This window comes from Bos indicus x Bos taurus, chromosome 12 (genome assembly GCF_003369695.1).
Source record: "Bos indicus x Bos taurus breed Angus x Brahman F1 hybrid chromosome 12, Bos_hybrid_MaternalHap_v2.0, whole genome shotgun sequence".
Taxonomy (NCBI): Eukaryota; Metazoa; Chordata; class Mammalia; order Artiodactyla; family Bovidae; genus Bos; species Bos indicus x Bos taurus.
The window spans coordinates 20,171,363-20,192,114 of NC_040087.1; the positions used below are offsets into that span (position 1 = coordinate 20,171,363).

The 20,752-nt window shown below is 40.5% G+C and overlaps 2 protein-coding genes across 8 annotated transcripts in view; both read left to right on the plus strand.

The window, feature by feature from the left end:
- The window catches only part of RNASEH2B (ribonuclease H2 subunit B), a 62,843-nt gene that overhangs the window by 29,050 nt on the left and 13,041 nt on the right, over positions 1–20,752 (plus strand). For 6 of the 7 annotated variants that reach the window (XM_027557302.1, XM_027557308.1, XM_027557304.1 and 3 more), the window contains 5 exons: positions 3,832–3,955; positions 13,617–13,681; positions 15,464–15,569; positions 18,266–18,347; positions 19,818–19,860. In XM_027557302.1, coding sequence (XP_027413103.1) covers positions 3,832–3,955; positions 13,617–13,681; positions 15,464–15,569; positions 18,266–18,347; positions 19,818–19,860 — 420 coding nt within the window. The remainder of the gene's footprint in view (positions 1–3,831; positions 3,956–13,616; positions 13,682–15,463; positions 15,570–18,265; positions 18,348–19,817; positions 19,861–20,752) is intronic. The other variant, XM_027557303.1, reaches the window with a different exon arrangement.
- Positions 8,890–10,011, plus strand: LOC113902260 (U11/U12 small nuclear ribonucleoprotein 35 kDa protein-like). The gene has a single exon (XM_027557310.1). It carries the CDS (start codon positions 9,152–9,154, stop codon positions 9,719–9,721), a length of 570 nt encoding a protein of 189 aa, XP_027413111.1. The 5' UTR covers positions 8,890–9,151; the 3' UTR covers positions 9,722–10,011.

A 20,752-nucleotide genomic window follows, 5' to 3' on the forward strand; every position in this document is an offset into this window, starting at 1 on the left:
ACAACAAAAACCTCATTCGTTTTTGAATACAGTGCAGATGTTTAAGACCTCAATCCTTAAGAGCAGAAAGTAGATTTATTGTCTTTCATTTTCTTCTTTTTGAGAGACTGTGAAATAGATACACTGGAGTGTGTGTCCAGCAAAAAGCTCATTAATGGGGAAGCTATAGCCAAGACTTAAGGAATCCCAGACAATAAAATTTACCTTTGTAATATAAAGACAGAGTTTATTAATAGTAATAGTTCCAAACAGAGGTTCTGAAATACTTTGGTCCCAGGATACCTTTACACTTGACAATTATTAAGGATCCCAAAGAGCTTTTTGTTCCTGTGTGTTTTATCTATCAATATTGACTACATTGGGCTTCCCAGGGGGCTCAGATGGTAAAGAATCTGCCCGCAGTGCTGGAGACCCAGGTTCAATCCCTGGGTTGGGAAGACCCCCTGGAAAAGGATTAGCAACCCGCTACAATATTCTTGCCTGGAGAATTCCGTGGACAGAGCACTCTGGTGGGCTATAGTTTATGGGGTCACAAAGAGTCAGACACCACTGAGTGCCGGTACGGTTTCATTGACTACATCAGAAATTAAGACTGAGAAATTTAAAAATGGCCTTATTTACTTATTTATTTATTTTCAAAATAAAAGTCATAAGCCCATTTGGAAAATACTGTCTCACTGAATTTTTCAGGTCTTCCAAATGTCAGCAGAACACACGCACGCGTGCACACACACACGCCTTTGTTAATTTAATATTACTGGTGGAACTGGAGAGCCTCTTGACGAAAGTGAAAGAGGAGAGTGAAAAAACTGGCTTAAAACTCAGCGTTCAAAAAACTAAGACCGTGGCAACTGTTCCCATCCCTTCATGGCAAATAGATGGGGAAACAGCGATGGACTGTTTTGGGCTCCAAAATCACTGCAGATGGTGACTGCAGCCGTGAAATTAAAAGACGCTTGCTCCTTGGAAAAAAAGCCATGACCAACCTAGACAGTGTATTAAAAAGCAGAGACATTACTTTGCCGACAAAGGTCCATCTAGTCAAAGCCATGGTTTTCCCAATTGTCATGTATGAATGTGAGAGTTGGACTATAAAGAAAGCAGAGCACTGAAGAATTAATGCTTCTGAACTGTGGTGTTGGAGAAGACTCTTGAGAGTCCCTTGGATAGCAAGGAGATCCAACCAGTCCATCCTGAATTAAACCAGTCCTGAATCTTCATTGGAAGGACTGATGTTGAAGCTGAAGCTCCAGTCCTTTGGCTACCTAATGCAAAGAACTGACTCATTGGAAAAGACCCTGATGCTGGGAAAGATTGAAGGCTAGAGGAGAAGGGGATGACAGGATGAGATGGTTGGATGGCGTCACTGACTCAATGGACATGAGTTTGAGTAAACTCTGGGAGTTGGTGATGGACAGAGGGGCCTGGTGTGCTGCAGTCCATGGGGTCGCAGAGAGTCGGGCACAACTGAGCGACTGAACTGAACTGAGTGATCTCTTTAGAAAACTCTTTGAATGCTGGGAAGCATGTCATAGTGACAGATACAAATTCTCTGCAATTCTAATTTTTGTTTTAAAGTTCAAATTTTTTCATTGGCTACAATACTGTTAGTCTTTCCCTTTAAGTGACAGATTGACTGCATTTATGTTCTGTCAGATACTCAAGTCTGAATAACAATAGTCCGTAGTGATGTTTTCAGGGGAAAATCTGAGTAAAGGGCAGCTAGCTCTGCTCACAACTCAGACAGTTCCACAGTGTGTTTCCTTGAGCCTCAGCGACAGCAGAAGTGCTTTAGCCATGCTTCACTTTCATCACACAGAACATTGAACCGACTTGCACTCAGGGTCAAGATTTAAATAAAAGTAATTGTTTTGCTGCTTGGTCCAGGAAATCCTTAGGTAAACTGACATTTTTATAACTGCTTGTCCATGGCAGTGAAGAACGCAGTGACCACTGGACAGTTCGGCAGCACCACCTTGACTGGTGCTGAAAAGCCAGCAGTTCTCCCCACCTTTGCATTGGAGTCATCAGTGCAAATGTCAACACAGTGAAAATGCAGACAGCATAATAGCATTATTATGAAAGTAGTTTGAAGTTTGTGGACCCCTGCAAAGGTTCTGGGGACTCCCAGGGGCCTCCAACCACAGCTTGAAAACCTTCGAAATAACAACATCAGGGAATAGTGTTATTCAAACACTTAGCCACATCTTCTTTTTGCACTCAGTGTGTTTGCCGGTAGTTTAAGAGCTGATGGGTTCTCACTGAGTACTTAGACCCATTTTCCAAAACTCCTGTTTTGTATTTATATCAATTTAATTGCGATAAACACTGAGTAATGAAACTGACTTAAAATTCGAAATTGTGCTTTCTTGTTTTCTCATACTCTCCCCCTCTCCTGAATCTTCATTCTGTTCTCTAGTGTGGTTTAGTGAAGTTTTGTTCCTTAGTTTAATCATGTTTTCCCTTATCTGGAGGCTGCTGTGATAACCAGTATAATTAGGGCATGAGAGCAGTGAGGGTGGTAAGCCATGTATATCTGAGGAGCAGAAATGGTTCTAGTTACCCCCAGGAAGGCCCTGGAAGTGTTCAGGGAAGAAGATGGCAACTCCAGGGGCTTCCGCTCCTGGTGTTCTCTAGGGTATACCAGCAGGGAGGAAGCCACTGACCAGCATCAGTGCCTGAGGTGATGCACCTTTAAAGGCCTTCGCCCCATTTCGGGGGACTGTTCCCCTGTTTCCCATTAAGAACCTGACTTGACTGGTGAATTAATCCTCACCGTGGCCCTCTGGGAGGCTCTGGGGGTGCTGTGACTGGCTCAGGTTGGCAGATGCAGAATGAAGCTCATGGTGGTGATTGGCTTTCATTGTAAACTGTTTTGCTGTCTCTTCCCAAATACTTTTAGTGCCCCTTGAAATAGCCCATGAGGCACCCAGATATTCCTCTTCTATATTTTAAATGTGATCTGTCTCTATTTAATTAAGAAAAATACCACTGAGCAACTAACACTTTCACTTGGGACTTCCCTGGTGGCTCAGACGGTAAAGAAACTGCCTGCAGTGCAAGAGATCCAGGTTCAATCCCTGGGTCAGGAAGATCCCCTGGAGAAGGAAATGGCAACCCACTCCAGTATTCTTGCCTGGAGAATTCCATGGACAGAGGAGCTGGTGGGTGACAGTCATGGGGATCACAAAGAGTTGGACACAATTAAGTGACTAGCACTTTCACTTTCATTCACTTTTGAAATGGTGACCTATTTTTTTAAAAAAATACAATTTATTTTAAGATCAGTAAAAAATAATTCTTCTGTCTAGCTCTCCCAGCTGTTACTGACTTTATGTTCAAACACACTTCTTATTTCAGAACCTTTTTGTGTGTACATGGTAAAGAAAAGGAGAATGAAACATTAGTTTATTATGAAATGATTATGTCATGACTGCATAGTTCATTACATATAAGTAAATCATTGTTTTAAAGTAGTTAAATATTTAACACTTCGGGTGATCATAGAAGAAAATAGACTAAGCTAGGAATCTGAAGACAGTGAGACTTGGGAAGCCTGTGGATTATTCTTACTATCTAGGAAAAAGAGAATATTTAAATTGAAGCCTTTCTTGCCACTTGTCAATGGATCCCTAGTGCTTTCAAGAGCTTTCTAAAGGGAGCTGAGAGTCAGTTCTGGAGCTTGTCCCCATAGAGGGAGTTCTTAGGTGGAACAAATGGCTTGAAACTTAGTTTACAGTTCCAGCTATGAAATTATGTATCTTTTTCTCTCTTTTTTTTATAATGTATGAGTCTGTTGACTGGAGTGCTTGCCTCCTGACTGACTTACAGTCTTTTCAGGGGAAGTTTCAGCCCCTGGATCAAGTTGTGATGGATGACATGTTCCCGGATTGCATCTTGTTGCTGAAACTTCCTGAACTTGAGAAGTTACTTCAACACGTGACAGAGGAGAAAGGTATAGCATGTGGCCTGTGAAGTCAGGCTTATGGCTGCTGGGGAGGCTAGCCGGTCTGTCTGAGAACACAGAAGCTGGAAGGCCCGCAGAAGATGATGCTTATTCGTGTGGGTTATAGGAAAAGTTCTGGTTCAGATTCCCTTCCGTTTGTCAGTATTCTTCCTCTACTGCACTGCTTGTTCAGCCTGCGCAGTTTGGAACAGTGAAATACGGTGGCCTGTCTCCTGCAGGGCCAGGGTTCACGAGGCTAGGGCTTTAGTTCAGTTCTTTGAACGAGGCTGTGACTTTGCGTAAGTCCCTCAACTGCTTTCTGCCTTGGGCTTCCATTTGTAAAACTTGCATAAAATCTATGCCTTTATTGATTCAGGAAACATTTATTGAGCACCTACTAAGAAGCATATATTAAGCACTAGAGCCAGGCTCTAGGGATAGTCATAAGTAAAATACTGGTCTTTTTCTTACTTTGCTTTGACTCTGATGGAGACAAATGACAAGTTAGGGCAACAGCAGTAGAGGGTAAGGGAAGTGAAAACTGGGTTCTGCGGGGATGCACAGTATACAAGTTGATGATATATCTGCTTTGAAAACAAAAATACATGGTCAGGTGAAGCAATTTTTTTTATTGAAAAATTTAAAAATAATGGAAAACTCAGAGTAAAAAACTACAAATATTGTTTGTCCCCAACCCCAATTATCAACCACTGTTAATATGTTGTTATGTTTGCTTTAAATCTCAGGGAAAGAATTTCTTTAGGAAAAACCTGGTAATCTGATTACAGGATCTGATGGCCTACAAGAAAAATTTAAAAAGCATTTGCTACATAGTTTTGAGCAAATCATTCCAACTTTTCAGCATCCGTGATATGCCAGATGAAGGGTTTGAAGGGTTAAGAGTACTCCTCATGTTCTGCTATACATTATAATTAGTACCCTGAAAAATTGTTCTAAGTCATAAAATGAAGCTTTCCTTCTCTTAGCTTTAGAGTGTTGAGATCTCTAATGACCAGCATATGAACATTATTTAAGTATTGCAATTAATAGTTTCTACCACAAAGAGATACTTCAGGAATTAAATGAAATAATACAAGTAAATCAGTGCCCAGAGAGTGCTGGGTGCACAGTAAATGTTAGTATCATTAAGGCTTCTAACTAGAGATTTTAAATTCTTTCCTGATGTTTAAGTACTAGGTATACAGTAAGTGGGGCTTCCCAGGTGGCTCAGATGGTAAAGAATCTGTCTGTAGTTCAGGAGACCTGGGTTCAGTCCCTGGGTTGGGCAGATCTGTTAGAGAAGGACATGGCAACTCATTCCAGGATCCTTACCTGGAGAATTCCATGTACAGAGGAGCTTGGAAGGCTACAGTCCATGGGATGACAAAGAGTCTGACACAGTTGAGCAACTGAGCATGCACGCACACATGTAGTAAATGACCAGTACACACTTGTTTGATGGTCCATTGATGACTATATAGTCAAGTGGTTTAAGTAGGAGAATGGGGATAATCAGACAATAATAAAAATGTCTGAAAATGAAGATGTTAATGGCCCAGTTGTGTCCGACTTGCCTGGTGGCTCAGACGGTAAAGAATCTGCCTGCAATGCAGGAAATCTGGGTTCAGTCCCTGAGTTGGGAAGATCCCCTAGAGGAGGGAATTGCAATCCACTCCAGTATTCTTGCCTGGAGAATTCTGCCGACAGAGGAGCCTGGTGAGCAACAGTCATGAGTTGCAAAAAGTCAGACATGAACTGAGCAACTAACACTTAAGCCTGCTACGTTTATGAGAACCTTCACCCCTTGCCTTCTCCCCACTGGATAAACCCAGCCCAGTTGCTTGTATCCTGAATGGTGATGGTGGTGGCTTTAGTTAGCACTGTTCACTTTTTTAGTGAAGGAAATGATGTGTCTCTGCTAGCTCTGGGGCTCAGCATGTTTCTTGCCAAAAAAGCTCCCATTCAGTGGAGAGTTGACAGGGGAAAGGACTAATAAAGGGTTATGAACTTCGTCTTGAGTGTAATGCTCTGTTTCATATTGCAAGCAAAAGCTGCTCTGCGTTGTCAGATATGATTAACAGGAAGAGCCAGGAAAACTTACCTGATTAAAATACCCCAAGCACCATTGCCAAGTTTCTATTCCCAGGAGGCAAGAGAAAAAAAAAGAGACCATATGAGTTTCTCAGTTGTGGAAAACATTCAGAAAGTAGATGTGAAAATGTGCTCCAGGCAGTTTGTTCAACAATACATCAGGGAAATTCAAGTTTGAGAACCGATTACCCAATTGCTGAACATGTTATTTGATTGTGGACTCCTTTTTATTCCATCTTTATTTTGTAAGCCCAGTCTTTCCAGATGTTCAAGACCAGTTTTACAGGCAACAGATACATTAGGGAAAGAAACCTTTCCAGCATATCTACATGTTATCTAACTCACAAACTCTTGCAAATATTAAGTTTAGGATACAATAGAATAGAAGCCGAAGATAATAAGAAGAAGTGGCAAGAATACACAGAAGAACTACACAAAAAAGATCTCCATGACCCAGATAACCACGATGGTGTGATCACTCACCTAGAGCCAGACACCTTGGAATGCGAAGTCAAGTGGTCCTTAGGAAACATAACTACAAACAAAGCTAGTGGAGGTGATGGAATTCCAGTTGAGCTATTTCAAATCCTGAAAGATGATGCTGTGAAAGTGCTGCACTCAATATGCCAGCAAATTTGGGAAACTCAGCAGTGGCCACAGGACTGGAAAAGGTCAGTTTTCATTCCCATCCCAAAGAAAGGCAATGCCAAAGAATGTTCAAACTACCGCACAATTGTACTCATCTCACGTGCTAGCAAAGTAATGCTCAAAATTCTTCAAGCCAGGCTTCAACAGTATGTGAACCATGAACTTCCAGATGTTCAAGCTGGTTTTAGAAAAGGCAGAGGAACCAGAGATCAAATTGCCAACATCTGTTGAATCATTGAAAAAGCAAGAGAGTTCCAGAAAAACATCTACTTCTGTTTTATTGACTATGCCAAAGCCTTTGACTACATGGATCACAACAAACTGTGGAAAATTCTTCAAGAGATGGGAATACCAGACCACCTGACCTGTCTCCTGAGAAATCTATATGCAGGTCAAGAAGCAACAGTTCGAACTGGACATGGAACAACAGACTGGTTCCAAATCGGGAAAGGAGTACATCCAGGCTGCATATTGTCACCCTGCTTATTTAATTTAATATGCAGAGTACATCATGCGAAATACCGGGCTGGATAAAGTACAAGATGGAATCAAGATTGCTGGGAGAAATATCCATAACCTCAGATATGCAGATGACACCACCCTTGTGGCAGAAAGTAAAGAAGAACTAAAGAGCCTCTTGATGAAAGTGAAAGAGGAGAGTGAGAAAGTTTCTTAGTAAACTAAGATCGTGGCATTCAGTCCAGTCACTTCATGGCAAATAGATGGTAAAACAATGGAAACAGTGACAGACTTTATTTTGGGGGGCTCCAAAATCACTGCAGATGGTGACTGAAGCCATGAAATTAAAAGACTCTTGCTCCTTTGAAGGAAATCCGTGATCAACTTAGAGAGCATATTAAAAAGCAGAAACATTACTTTGCCAACAAGTGTCTGTCTAGTCAAAGCTATGGTTTTTCCAGAAGTCATGTATGGATGTGAGTGTTGGACTATAAAGAAGGCTGGGCGCTGAAGAATTGATGCTTTTGAACTGTGGTATTGGAGAAGACTCTTGAGAGTCCCTTGGACTATAAGGAGATACAGCCAGTCCATCCTAAAGGAATTCAGTCCTGAATACTCATTGGAGGGACTGACGCTGAAGCTGAAGCTCCAATACTTTGATCACCTGATGCAAAGAACTGACTCATTGAAAAAGACCCTGATGCTGGGAAAGATTGCAGGCGGGAGGAGAAGGGGACGACAGAGGATGAGATGGTTGGATGGTATCACTAACTTGAGGGACATGAGTTTGAGTAAGCTCCAGGAGTTGGTGATGGACAGGGAGGCCTGGTGTGCTGCAGTCCATGGGGTCCCAAAGAGTCAGACACAACTGAGTGACTGAACTGAACTGACAGAACATGTTGTGGTATTTTTCATAATCGTGGGTAATCTGTGGCCTTCATGAATTTAATGAATTTTTAAATGAATTTTTAAACCACTTTGCTTATCAAAATAGGTAAATTTTAAAATTAAGTGATAGTTTATGCACTTGGTCCTTGTATAGCTTTTTTGGGGTATTCAAGTTGGATATTTCTTAGTGATCTTCTTGTCCAGGGAATGTTTAATTCAAAATAAATTTGCAGTTTAAAAACTTCTTAGAAAAAAAAACTCTAGGCCCACCTGGCTTCATTAGGTGAATTCTACCATACTTGAAGGAAAAAATAATACTCAAAGAAATAATGATACTTAGATTATTTTAGAAATTAAATGAGAAAGGCATATTTCCCAACTAATTTTATGAAATCAGAGTGGCAAAAAGAAAACTACAATTTAGTATTCTTTATGATCATAGACTGAAACATACTTTTAAAATATAGCAAATTAACTGTGTAAAAAGGACAGTATGTTATAATCAAGTGAGGTTTATCATAGGAATGCAGAGTTGGTTGAATGTTAGAAAATCAATCAGTATGATTCACCATATTTATGCATAACAAAAAAATTGTATGATCATCTCAATAGATGTAGGAAAAACCCTTAACAAAATTCAGTCATTATATAAATTCTCAGCAAATTAGAGATAGAAAGGAACCTCCTCATTCTTTTAAAGGACATCCATGATAAACCTAAGCTAATATCATACTTCATTGTGAAAGACTGAACGCACTTTTTCCCTAAGATTGGTACAAGATAAGGATGTCAGTCCTCTCCACATCTACTCACCAATGTAGTGGACGTCCTAGCAGTTTTGATAAGATAAGAACAGGACGAATCTGCTGCTTCAGATGTTAAGGTCCGGTCGGTCTAAGAAGAAGAATCTTCCGTCGCGATGAGCTCGGGGCAGGCCTCGGTGGGAAAGGAAGACCGAGCTTTGCTGAGGGAGGATCTTAGTTCCCCGACCAGGGATTGAACCCCTGCCCTGGCAGTCCTAACCACTGGACCACATGTAAAGAGTTTCTTAAAACCCCCTTTTCCATAGAAGTTCCCAGGCTGGTTTTCCTAGGACTGTTTTAAAGTTTCTGAAAGAACATGAATGATTGGATGCCCATTGCCAAGGAGTATGACCCACTCAAAGCTGGCAGCATTGATGGCACTGACGAAGACCCACACGATCGCGCTGTCTGGAGGGCGATGCTGGCACGATACACCCCCAACAAAGGCGTCACAGGGGACCCCCTCCTCACCCTGTTTGTGGCGAGACTAAACCTGCAGACCAAAGAGGAGAAGTTAAAGGAAGTGTTTTCCCGCTACGGGGACATCCGGCGGCTTCAGCTAGTGAGGGACTTGGTCACAGGCTTTTCGAAGGGCTACGCCTTCATTGAATACAAAGACGAGCGTTCTCTGCTCAAAGCTTACCGGGATGCTGACGGCCTGGTCATTGACCAGCACGAAATATTTGTGGACTATGAGCTGGAGAGGACTCTCAAAGGGTGGATTCCTCGGCGACTCGGAGGAGGTCTGGGTGGGAAGAAGGAATCTGGGCAGCTGAGATTTGGGGGGCGAGATCGGCCTTTTCGCAAACCCATTAACCTGCCAGTTGTGAAAAATAACCAGTTCCGAGAGGGGAAGAGGGAGAGGAGGGAGCGGTCTCGGTCCTGAGAAAGACACTGGGACTCCAGGATGAGGGACCACCATGACAGGGGTCGGGAAAAAAGGTGGCAGGAGAGAGAACCAGCCAGGGCATGGCCAGAAGGTGACTGGGAGAGAGAGAGGGACTTCAGAGATGACAGGGTCAAGGGGAGGGAGAAGAGGGACAGAAGCAAGTAGACCATCCCTCCCCCTCTTCCTCCCCAAACCCAAAGGAAAGTGCAGGACCAGTAAGAGTGCAGGGATACCGCATTGCTTGTGTACAGAGTCTAAGTCCAGTGGTTGAATAAAACTTACTGATGTCAGATTTATTTAAAAAAAAAAAAAAAAGATAAGAACAAAATTAAAGGTATACAGCTTAGAAAGTAAATAGTGAATTGTCTTTTTACATCAACAGTATGGGTCATGTATATAAAAAGCGCAAAAGAATTTACCAAAACCAAAATCACTGGAACCAATAATCAAGTTCCCAGGATATAAGGTCAATATACAAAAATCAATGCTGTTTCTGTATATTAGGAGTGAACAATTGGACAGTGGAATAAAAGCATGCCATTTGTAATATTAAAAAATCATGAGGTTGTAGGGATAAAGGTAGCACAATATATGTAAGACCAGTACACTGAACAATGTAAAACATTGCAAAGAGAAATAAAAGAATTAAATAAATAGAGAGAGATACCATGTTCATGAGTTGGAAGACTCAGTATTGTTAAGATGTCCATCTTCTCCAAAGTCATCTATAGATATAATGCAATGCCTCTCAGGCTTTTTTTTTTTTTTTTTGGTAAAAATCGATAAGCTGATTCTAGAATTTATAAAACTGTGCAGAGAATCTGTAGTAGTCAAAACAATTTTGAAAAAGAAGAACAAGTTGGAAAATTTATACAACCTGATTTCGAGACTTACTGTAAAACTACAACAGATAAGAAAGTATGGCATTGGTACAGGATAGAGAGATAGTTAAATGGAACCAAATAGAGAGAACAGAAGTGGACCGACATTTATGTAGCCAATTGTTTTTTTCAGTGGTGTCAAGACAACTCAACGAGAGAAAAGATAATCTTTTCAACATATGACCTGGAAAAATTGGATATCCGTGTGAAAAACAACATTGACTCTTACCTCAGAATCATACAGAAAAATTAACTTGAAATGGATTAATAACTTAAATGCAAAAAATGAAAACTACTAAATTTTTAGAAAAAGCCATAGAAGAAAACCTTTGTGACCCTGAGGATAGGCAAAGATTTCATAGAACACAAAAGCCACTAACCATTAAAAAAAATGATAGATTACACTTCATTAAAATTAATATCTCCTGTTTTCTGAAAGATACCATTAAGAAAAAAAAGACAAACTACAGTTGAAAGAAAATATTTACATGACAAATATCTGATAGTGTGTGTGTGTGTATATGTGTGTGTGTGTGTGTGTGTGTGTGTATTCCAAATGTATAAAGACTTCTTAACACACTAATAAAATGATATCCGGGCTTTCCAGGTGACTCTAGTGGCAAAGAACCCACCTGCCAATGCAAGAGGTGTAAGAGACATGGGTTTGATCCCTGGGTTGGAAAGATCCCCTGGAGGAGGGCATGGCAACCCACTCCAGTGTTGTTGCCTGGAGAATCCCATGGACAGAGGAGCCTGGCAGTCTGTAGTCCATAAGGTCGCAATGAACACCACCAAATCCATGGCTTCTCAGACACCATCCAGGTTGAGAAGGAATCCAGTGCTCCTGTTTACCAGCTCAGTGACTTTGGACAATTTATTTTAACTTCACTCAAACCTAGTTTTTTAAGGTGGAGACAAATAGTAGTCTCCACCTGAGATTCATTCTGAGCATTCAGTGAGAAAACATGTGTGAAGAACTTGGCACAGGCCTGAAGATGTGATGTTATTATCACTAATGAGTTATTTCATTTTTTCTTAAATAATATGAAGTACTTGCTGTGTGCCAGATGTTGTGCCATGCCCTCATTTGATAGGTGACTTCCCAAGGTGACGTCACGCACTGGGGGTGTAGGAGCCCCAGCAGTACAGCTCAGAGCCTGGTCTCCTCTTCTGAACCAGCATTTCCAGAGCGAAGGGGCCTGCAAGGGGCTCAGACCGTGAGCAAGAGGAAGGAAAACTGTGGCAGGTTGTAGATCATCCTTTCACGAAATTTGGAGGCAGAGACAAGCGAGCGGCAGAGTCAAGGTGGGATTCGCGGATGGGAGCCTCTAGGGAGATTGCCTCAGGCAACAGTCGGAAGGTCTGAGACTCAGCAGCACACATGTTCTGAGTGGTGGCTGTGTGCTCTTAGAAGCGGCCCTCCTTTTGTACAAAGAAATAGTGCATCAGCTCCAGGGAGGCTGAGTCTAGTCTCACATGCCTTGGTTCCCCAGCAGGCCGTTTCGTTATTCCGGTGACACATCCTGCGGACACGGGTGCAAAGGGCCAGCCCCGACTCTCTGCCTTCTAGTTAGTGCCCGCAGGCTGAGATGGGGAGGACACAGTGAGAGCTGGCTCAGGCCAGCCCCTCCCCGTACAAACCGTCTTACTGAAACTCCAGCAGTTTAACCGTCTGCAGAAAACCACCCCTGAGTAAGCAGTTTCCATTTCCCACCATGATTACGGAGGAAAGAGAAAGGCGAGCTTGCATCTGGCCTTAGGAATCCCAGTGCTCTTGCAGCTAACTCCTGCGTGGAGGCGGGAGGGAAGAGCTGCCCCTGCTGATTGCACAGAAAGCAAGAAACCCCGTGAATGAGGTGTTACCAAGGAAATAACAGCTTAATGTCATATACCATATATATGCTATACGTGACATTAAGCCGTTAGATTACATAAAGCTAGCTGGATTGTGAGAAGAGGAAGTATAATTTATAGGAGATGAAACTTTTATCCCCATAAAGGGCCAAATTGAGCCTATCATAAATCTAAATTCCCCTGAAATAGCTATGGCTATATTGGTAATACATTAAAAGATAAATCTCTTCTTCTTTCTCCACCAGTCCCACCAGCACAGTTCTAAGTAGTTAACACAGTTCTTTTCCTGAATGTATGCAATGAACTTCTTAGGCACCTGCATTTAGCTTCAATTTTCTCTCTTGGGATTTCCATTTTTATTTTAGAAAAGAAGTCTTTCATTTGAGAACATTGGGGTGATCTTAAAATTATTCAGAAAAATGAAGATGGCTTGGTGTGTTAATTTGCTGAGTTTTAAAAATGACCTTTTCAGACAATAACTAGATTTACTGTGGTGACCATTTCAGAGTATGTGTAAATATCAAATCACTCTACCTGAAACCAGTACTATATTGTACATCAATTATATTCAGTTAAAAAATTACCTTTCCTCCAGATTTGTTGGTACAGTTGTTTTCAGTTTTATTGAGAAATAATTGACATATGTCACTGTGTAGGTTTATATTGTACAGAATGATAGTTCGATTTACTTGTATTTTGAAATGACTATCACAGTAGATTTAGTTAACATCCACCATCTCATATAGATACAATGAAGAGAAAAAAATTTCTCCTTGTGATGAGAACTATTTGTATAATTTGATAATTTTCTTAAATTCTCACTCATTTAATATTTGGTGAAACCTAAGATGTCCCAGTTCTGTTTAGGAATTTTTTTTTCCCAGTGTCTCAAGAATGCTCTCAGGGTTATTAATTGAGTTTTCAAGTATATAAAATGTTATTTATTTTTTGGCTGCACCTTGCAACTTGTGGAATCTTAACTTCCCCAACTGGGGATTGAACCAGGGCCCTCACAATGAAAGCACGGAGTCCTCACCACTGGACCACCAGAGAATTCCTTGAAATTTTTAAACTGTTATCTTGTATATGAAATAGCTTTATGAGTTTATTTTTTGCTTAACCTACTGCACTGTCTTTTTTTTTTTCTTTTAATCCAGAAGTAGACAAGAAGAAATATTACAAGTACAGCAAAGAGAAGACATTAAAATGGCTAGAAAAAAAGGTACAGTACCTCTCAGTGCCTTGTGGCAGAAAGAGTTTAATGTTCCTTTTTAAAAATGTTAAGAGAGAAGGTAGTAAGCCTGACCCCAAAAACCATCTTGAAAGTCCACCTACAAGAGAGAAGCTGTACAAAAATCTGCCAAGTGCAAGAAGAATCTTTGACTTTGCACTTTTCCTAACTCAGGCGGCTCTGGACTTAGCTTGACGTGCTTGTTCCCATTTCCCTGTGACCCTCACCACTGAATGAAGAAGTCCTTGCTAGTTGCTGGTGTAGACTTGAGTCTTCCAAGCCAGGTAACAGCAGGGCCACGTGTACTCTCTGTGGGTCCTGCAGGCATCTCAGAAGTTGACGTTGCTCACACACGACCTGCAGGGGCCAGGCAGACGGGGTTCGGGTTTAGCGTCTAGATGCTGAAGATGGGTCTTCTCGCAGGCAAGCCCTGTGTCTTGGTGATCCTAAGAATTAAACTCAATATAAGATCTCTTGCAGTGTTCTCCCAATCAATTTAGTGGATCACAACCAGTATTTCTCTTGGAATGGAATGGAATAGAATGGGCTAGGATAGATGAGGATGAATTAAAAGGAAAGTTGGATTGAGAATTGGGATTACCAGATGCAAAGTGGTATATAGAATGGATAAACAATAAGGTCCCGCTGTATAGTGCAGGAAACTATTCAATATCCTGTGATGAACCATAATGGAAAAGAATTTGCAAAAGAAAAAACTGAGATTATTCCGTATAATCAAATATATATTCTTATATTGTTTTAAAAAAAGCACAAGATAAGGGCAAGTGTTAAGTATGACTATAACATATTTATATATGTTTTGGGGTATTCGGTTGCTGAGTATTTCTTACTGTGCATATAGTGAAGAAACAAAAAGCCATCGCTTACTTTCACAGTGATAAGGAATCTCACCAGACCAGATCTGTGGATGACAAAGTTTTTGCAAGTTTTGTGGATATCAGTTCTAGCAGTGATTCCTAAGATTCTCTTCTGTCTTCTATATGAAAAACATGATTGTCACATCATGTTAATGGGCACATTGGGAGCCTGGGAACATGGAAATGAGCCTTGCAGTATTAATCAGGCTCGTTTGGGCGAAGTATGGAAAAGGTTTAAAAAGTGCGTGTGTTTCACTCTTCATTTGCATCATCAGTAGTCTTTGCATTTGTGGGATTCTGTGTAGATGAAGAATGAGAAGTGCTGAGCAGAAACTGGGCATTTAGTTTTTGCTCTTAGCAAATGATAATGATATGAAATAATGAGGTGAAGTTTATATTTATTGTGTTTCCTTTCTTAAATTCCTAGAAAGTGAGAAATTTATATTATTTATTCTCCTTAGAAAATCATAAAACACAAGTTTTGTGCCGTGTTCTGTCCTAAGGGCCTAACATCCATTAACTCATTTAGTCCTCACAGCAGTCCTGTGAGATCGGCGCTATCTTTCTTTCCCTTTCACAGGTGGAGGCACAGAGAGGTTCAGTAAGCAGTCCGTGGTCACAGCAGACCCAAGCCGCCTGCCTCCAGAGTCCGTGCTCTCGCACGGTGTAGGCCTTAGGAAGCCCACATACTGAGCTCATCCTGCAGCGTAGTCACTACCCCTCACCCGTCTCCAAATATGAAGCCATCTCTTATCTTCTGAAGATACATCTAGATCCGTACTACTTCTTCCTGGACCTTAAATGGATTGGAATCATGGGTTTAGAAAGTCTGAAAAGTCAGGGTGTCTAAAGTTAGTTGAAAATATCCTGATATTTCCCTTTGGTTATTTCATAGGTTAATCAGACTATGGCAGCATTAAAAACCAATAAGGTAAATGTCAGTGCCCGGGTACAGTCTACTGCATTTTTCTCTGGGGGCCAGGTCTCCAGTGACAAGGACGGTAAGCGAATCATTTTTTGTTTTGTTTTGTTTGTTTTGTCTGGAGTAAGTCGCCAATGTGTAAATGCCCATCTTAGGATTTAAAAACCTTAATGTCTCAGAAACTTCACATTCTTGCCAATGTGTTCTCTTGGATCTCATGGCAGGTGTGCATTTTATTTCAAAACCAAGTAGTACTTGTGCTGTAGATCAATTCTATCACTAATTGATACTTAAGTCATTCATTCACAAAATCTATATCTTGCACTAATAGTAATAACGACCCTTGTTATCCTTTATTGAGGGTGTGTAGTGTGCCACGCCTTTTACTAAGTTGCCAGCGTGCACATACTAGCTCATCTGAGCCCCCCTCCAAGTTTCATTTTACAGCGACTTTGGAGGCCGTGTACAGAGTCACACAGCTAGTAAACGGCAGAGCTGAACTACTGATGGAGCTCGCCCGGCACTTAAGCCCACACTCATAACCTTTTTGTTGTACTGTTCTTGGGGGCAAGGATTTCCAGAGCTTATCTGTTTGCATCTTTCTCTCCAGAAGCATAAGTCCTACTGTAGGTCTCAATATTGTGATTTTAGATGAAATTTATTCACTGGACAATTAATTCTTTAAGATACATTCTTTTGCCTTTCTCATTGTAGTGTCCTCTTACCTTTATATGTATAGTTGAATAACAAAAGCTATCTGATACAATTTACTTTCTGAAATGGTAGGACAGTAATTCTCCTGACTTTAAACTCTAATTCAGTGTTCCCCTGTTCTAAATATATGATTCCAAAACATCTGAGTTTCGTCATTTACAAAACAAATACCAAGCAGCCTGTTGGTGATTGGCTGTGATTCAGGCAGTCTTTGATGTGCAGAGATCCACCTCACAGTACCTTACACACACACATGATGGCTGGCTCCCGCCATTTTGGGAGTGGTGGACTGCCCTTGGCGTCTGAATTAACTAGCTGTCAGTGTCTCTGATAGGCTTAACAGAAGGAGAGAGAGACTGAGTCAAATGGCTGGCTGGCCGGATAGATGGATAGATCATGGGTGATGGATGGATACATAAAACCAAAGATTTTCAGTAAAGCAGGAGAAGAGATGTTAGTGGTTGTTTAGACAGATGTTCTCATCTTAAAAATGAAAAACTGTGGTCTCCGAGAAGTAGATCACTTACTCAGGGTCACCCATCCTAGCTAGCAGACCAGGTTGTCTACTCTGAGTCTGGTGTTTTTACCAAACGAATATCTACATCTAAGAGTCTGGGCTTCGCTATATTGCCATTTAGTGTTCCAGCCATAAAGTAAGCTTTATACTCTTTACATTCTCGCCTTTTTAGACCTTTAGCTTGATATGTGCCAGAGGAAGCAAACAGATATGTTGGCCTTCTTATTTGCTGTATGACTCGGAAAATTCAAACAGGGGCTCTGTATCAATCTAGAGGGGTGGGATAGGGCGGGATATGGGAGGGAGGTTCAACAGGGAGGGGACATATGTGTACTTATGGCTGGTTCATGTTGAGGTTTGACAGAAAACAGCAAAAGTCTGTAAAACAATTATCCTTCAATAAAAAAAAATTAATTAATTTTTTAAAAAAGAAGGGTCCAGTGATAACTTTCAGTTCTCAGTGCTGGCAGTGAAAGTCTCTTCCTAAAGACTTTGAGATCAGGGCATCCAGGCAGCAGTCCCTTTCTAACTGTTGATAATACTGAGGCAGGTTGTTATCCTGATGTCAAATGTAGAAAAGGGAAAAAAGATGGAAATGAATATCCCAGCAGCAAGCCTGAGATAGTGCTTTTGGTAGTTTATATCCCCTTGTGATTATCCCATCTATTGAGTGTGATTATCCCCTAGTAGTCTACAAAAAAAAGACTAAATTGAGGAAGAGGGCTTTAAAACAGATTTTCTCTTTTGTAACTGTATCTAATTGATACCAGAGCTTCATTTTAGTACTGAAAATCCAGATGCTGTAGACGTCATGATTATACACTCTGTTGAGTTTTGTTTTTTACATTTTTAAGGCGTTTTATTAGTTTAGGATTCTCTGGTGGCTCAGACGGTGAAGTCTTCCTGCAATGTGGGAAACCTGGCTTCAATCCCTGGGTCAGGAAGATACCCTGGAGAAGGCAATGGCAACCCACTCCAGTACCCTTGCCTGGAAAATCCCACGGACGGAGGAGCCTGGTAGGCTACAGTCCATGTAGTTACAAAGAGATGGACACGACTGAGCAACTTCATCCCATTAGTTTGGGGTAATATGTAACATTCAGCAAGTGCTTAATAGAGACACATTGTATATTATTTCTCTTAAATGAGCATACTCATTATTATTCAGTAATTAGGTTTATTTTATATTGAAACCAACCTAGAAAAGATGACTATTTCATCTTGTTACATCTGATGTTTGAACTTTATTTGTATTCAAGGGCCTCAACTAAGAGAAGAACCCTGAATTTTTATCTGTTATTTAGTGGGCATATATCGTATTATACTTTATTATCTCATCATATCTTCAATGTCATCGTATATATCTCATACATCATATCCCCCCACCACTCTGACAGGTGGATATGAGCATCCCCACACACACACACAAAAAGCTTAAGTGCCTCTCCAAAGCTAGATAATGCCAGAATTTGAACTCCAGTCAGTTTGACTGTGAAGCAACCATAATTATTACTAAATTTTTTTCTCCATTCTGTTTCTTTCAGAGGATTATGTTCGTTATGCCCATGGTCTGATATCTGATTACATCCCTAAACAATTAAGTGATGACTTATCTAAATATTTAAAGTAAGTATGGTCCATCTTTAGTCGTAATTAAGCATAATTGTGCTTGGTTTCCTAGAAACAGGGTTTCATTATGGCTTATATAAGGTTTCCCAGATGACTCAAGTGGTAAAGAATGTGCCTGCCAATGCAGGAGCCACAGGAGACGTGGGTTCGATCCCTGGGAAGATCCCCTGGAGGAGGAAATAGCAGCCTAGTCCAGTATTCTTGCCTGGAAAATCCCATGGACAGAGGAGCCTGGCGGGCTACAGTCCATGGAGTCTCAAAGAATCAGACACGACAGAGTGCACAAGCAAGTATGGCTTGTCGTATCACTTTTTCTGATAAGAGGTTATTCTTGAGTTGCGTCACAGACTCTATGGTTTGGAGGTGATTTTTAATGGACAGTTTTTTGATTGGAACAAATTAATTTAATGGATACTGGTTCCAAGAACCCCTGAGTGTTACAATTAGAATTAGGAGTTGTTATAATGTTAGAGCATAAATTGTGTTAAAATTAGTTAAGCCAGACTTAACTAATTTGATTCATGGGACGGAAAGAGTAGATAGCAGAGTAAAATATTTTTGAAAGTTACATTTAAAGGTTGTGTACCATTTTTATTATTTTATTATTATAATCATTAGCTGTTCACTATGTATTTTTATTATGCCCAGCACTTGAAACTCTACTTTAGGCTGAAAAAGATATGTTTTTTCCTATATTTTAGCAACCACTGTTAAAATTTCATATATGTGATGATCTAATAGCTTTTCCTGATTCTTAGAATAATTTTCTCCTCTGATACGTGGAAATAAAATGAGTTTTTAATAGCTATGGTTGCATTTTTAGCAAATTGTATTTTTGGTCCTACTTAAAGAACAATTAGTAGAAACTGGTTTCTGTAGTATAATATAGTATGTTGAAAGCTTGCTCTGAATTGATAAAGATACCCTTCTGTTTATTATTTTCCTGAGTCTCTTTGTACCTGCTTATCTTGTTAGAGACTTTATATCTTTGTATTCTGTTATTTTTTTAGATTCTTTTCTGCTGAAATTTTAAAGTTTCAGTTAAAGACTTGAGAGAAGGATGTGTCAGTTAAACTTTTCTTTAATAGAAAAGTAAAGTTCCTGTGACTTCTTGTCAACAGAATAATTTTCACTTTTAAGTATATGCTAGATTCACCATTTATGGTGAAAAAATACATACCAAAATACATATTTATAGAGACTAAAGGAAAGCAATTCCATTGCAACCAGTGACTTTGAATTTTGTTTTTTAACTCAGAATTCCAGTACAGAGAATTAAGTAGCTAAATGCACATTTTTTCACTTAGAAAAATTTCACTCTTTATAATGAGGTGATCAAACAGTAAGATATGTGGAGGTGAGACTATTAGATGAAATCAGGACTTATTAAGTCTTAAGTTGGCCCGGTCATTCTGTTTGCTTGTCTATGAAAAACCATGACTCTGATTTTTATTTTTCACTCCTCAGGCTTCCAGAACCTCCAGCTTCAGTCCGAAACCCTCCCTCAAAGGTAAGAAACTGTGACTAAGATATCTTTGGAGCACGTGGAAAAATAGTATACTTTTGCCACATACATTTAGTTTACTCTAGTATATGTTAAAGCATCTTAATCCACCTTATGTGGAATCAAGATTATACTGCTCTCCATCAGTATTTTTATTTTCATGGATTTTAGGTGAATCATAAATAAGGTGCTATGAAAATCAAGGAAGAGTTGATTCTAGCTCAATATCTGCATTGACATATTAGAGAATCATAATTAAAATTAAGTATTCTTGCATGAGCTAGATCCTATAATTAACTTTATTAATCATTCAGTTCAGTCACTCAGTCGTGTTGGACTCTTTGCGACCCCATGAATTGCAGCACGCCAGGCCTCCCTGTCCATCACCAACTCCCGGAGTTCACTCAGACTCACATCCATCAAGTCAGTGATGCCATGCAGCCATCTCATCCCCTGTCGTCCCCTTCTCCTCCTGCCCCCAATCCCTCCCAGCATCAGAGTCTTTTCCAGTGAGTCAACTCTTCGCATGAGGTGGCCAAAGTACTGGAGTTTCAGCTTTAGCATCATTCCTTCCAAAGAAATCCCAGGGCTGATCTCCTTCAGAATGGACTGGTTGGATCTCCTTGCAGTCCAAGGGACTCTCAAGAGTCTCCTCCAACACCACAGTTCAAAAGCATCAATTCTTCGGCGCTCAGCTTTCTTCACAGTCCAGCTCTCACGTCCATACATGACCACTGGAAAAACCGTCTAGCCTTGACTAGACGGACCTTTGTTGGCAAAGTAATATCTCTGCTTTTCAATATGCTATCTAGGTTGGTCATAACTTTCCTTCCAAGGACTAAGCGTCTTTTAATTTCATGGCTGCAGTCACCATCTGCAGTGATTTTGGAGCCCCTAA

Coding starts and splice junctions, on each gene's coding strand:
- LOC113902260 (XM_027557310.1), top strand. CDS start 9,152: ATGAATGATTGGATGCCCATTGCCAAGGAGTATGACCCACTCAAAGCT.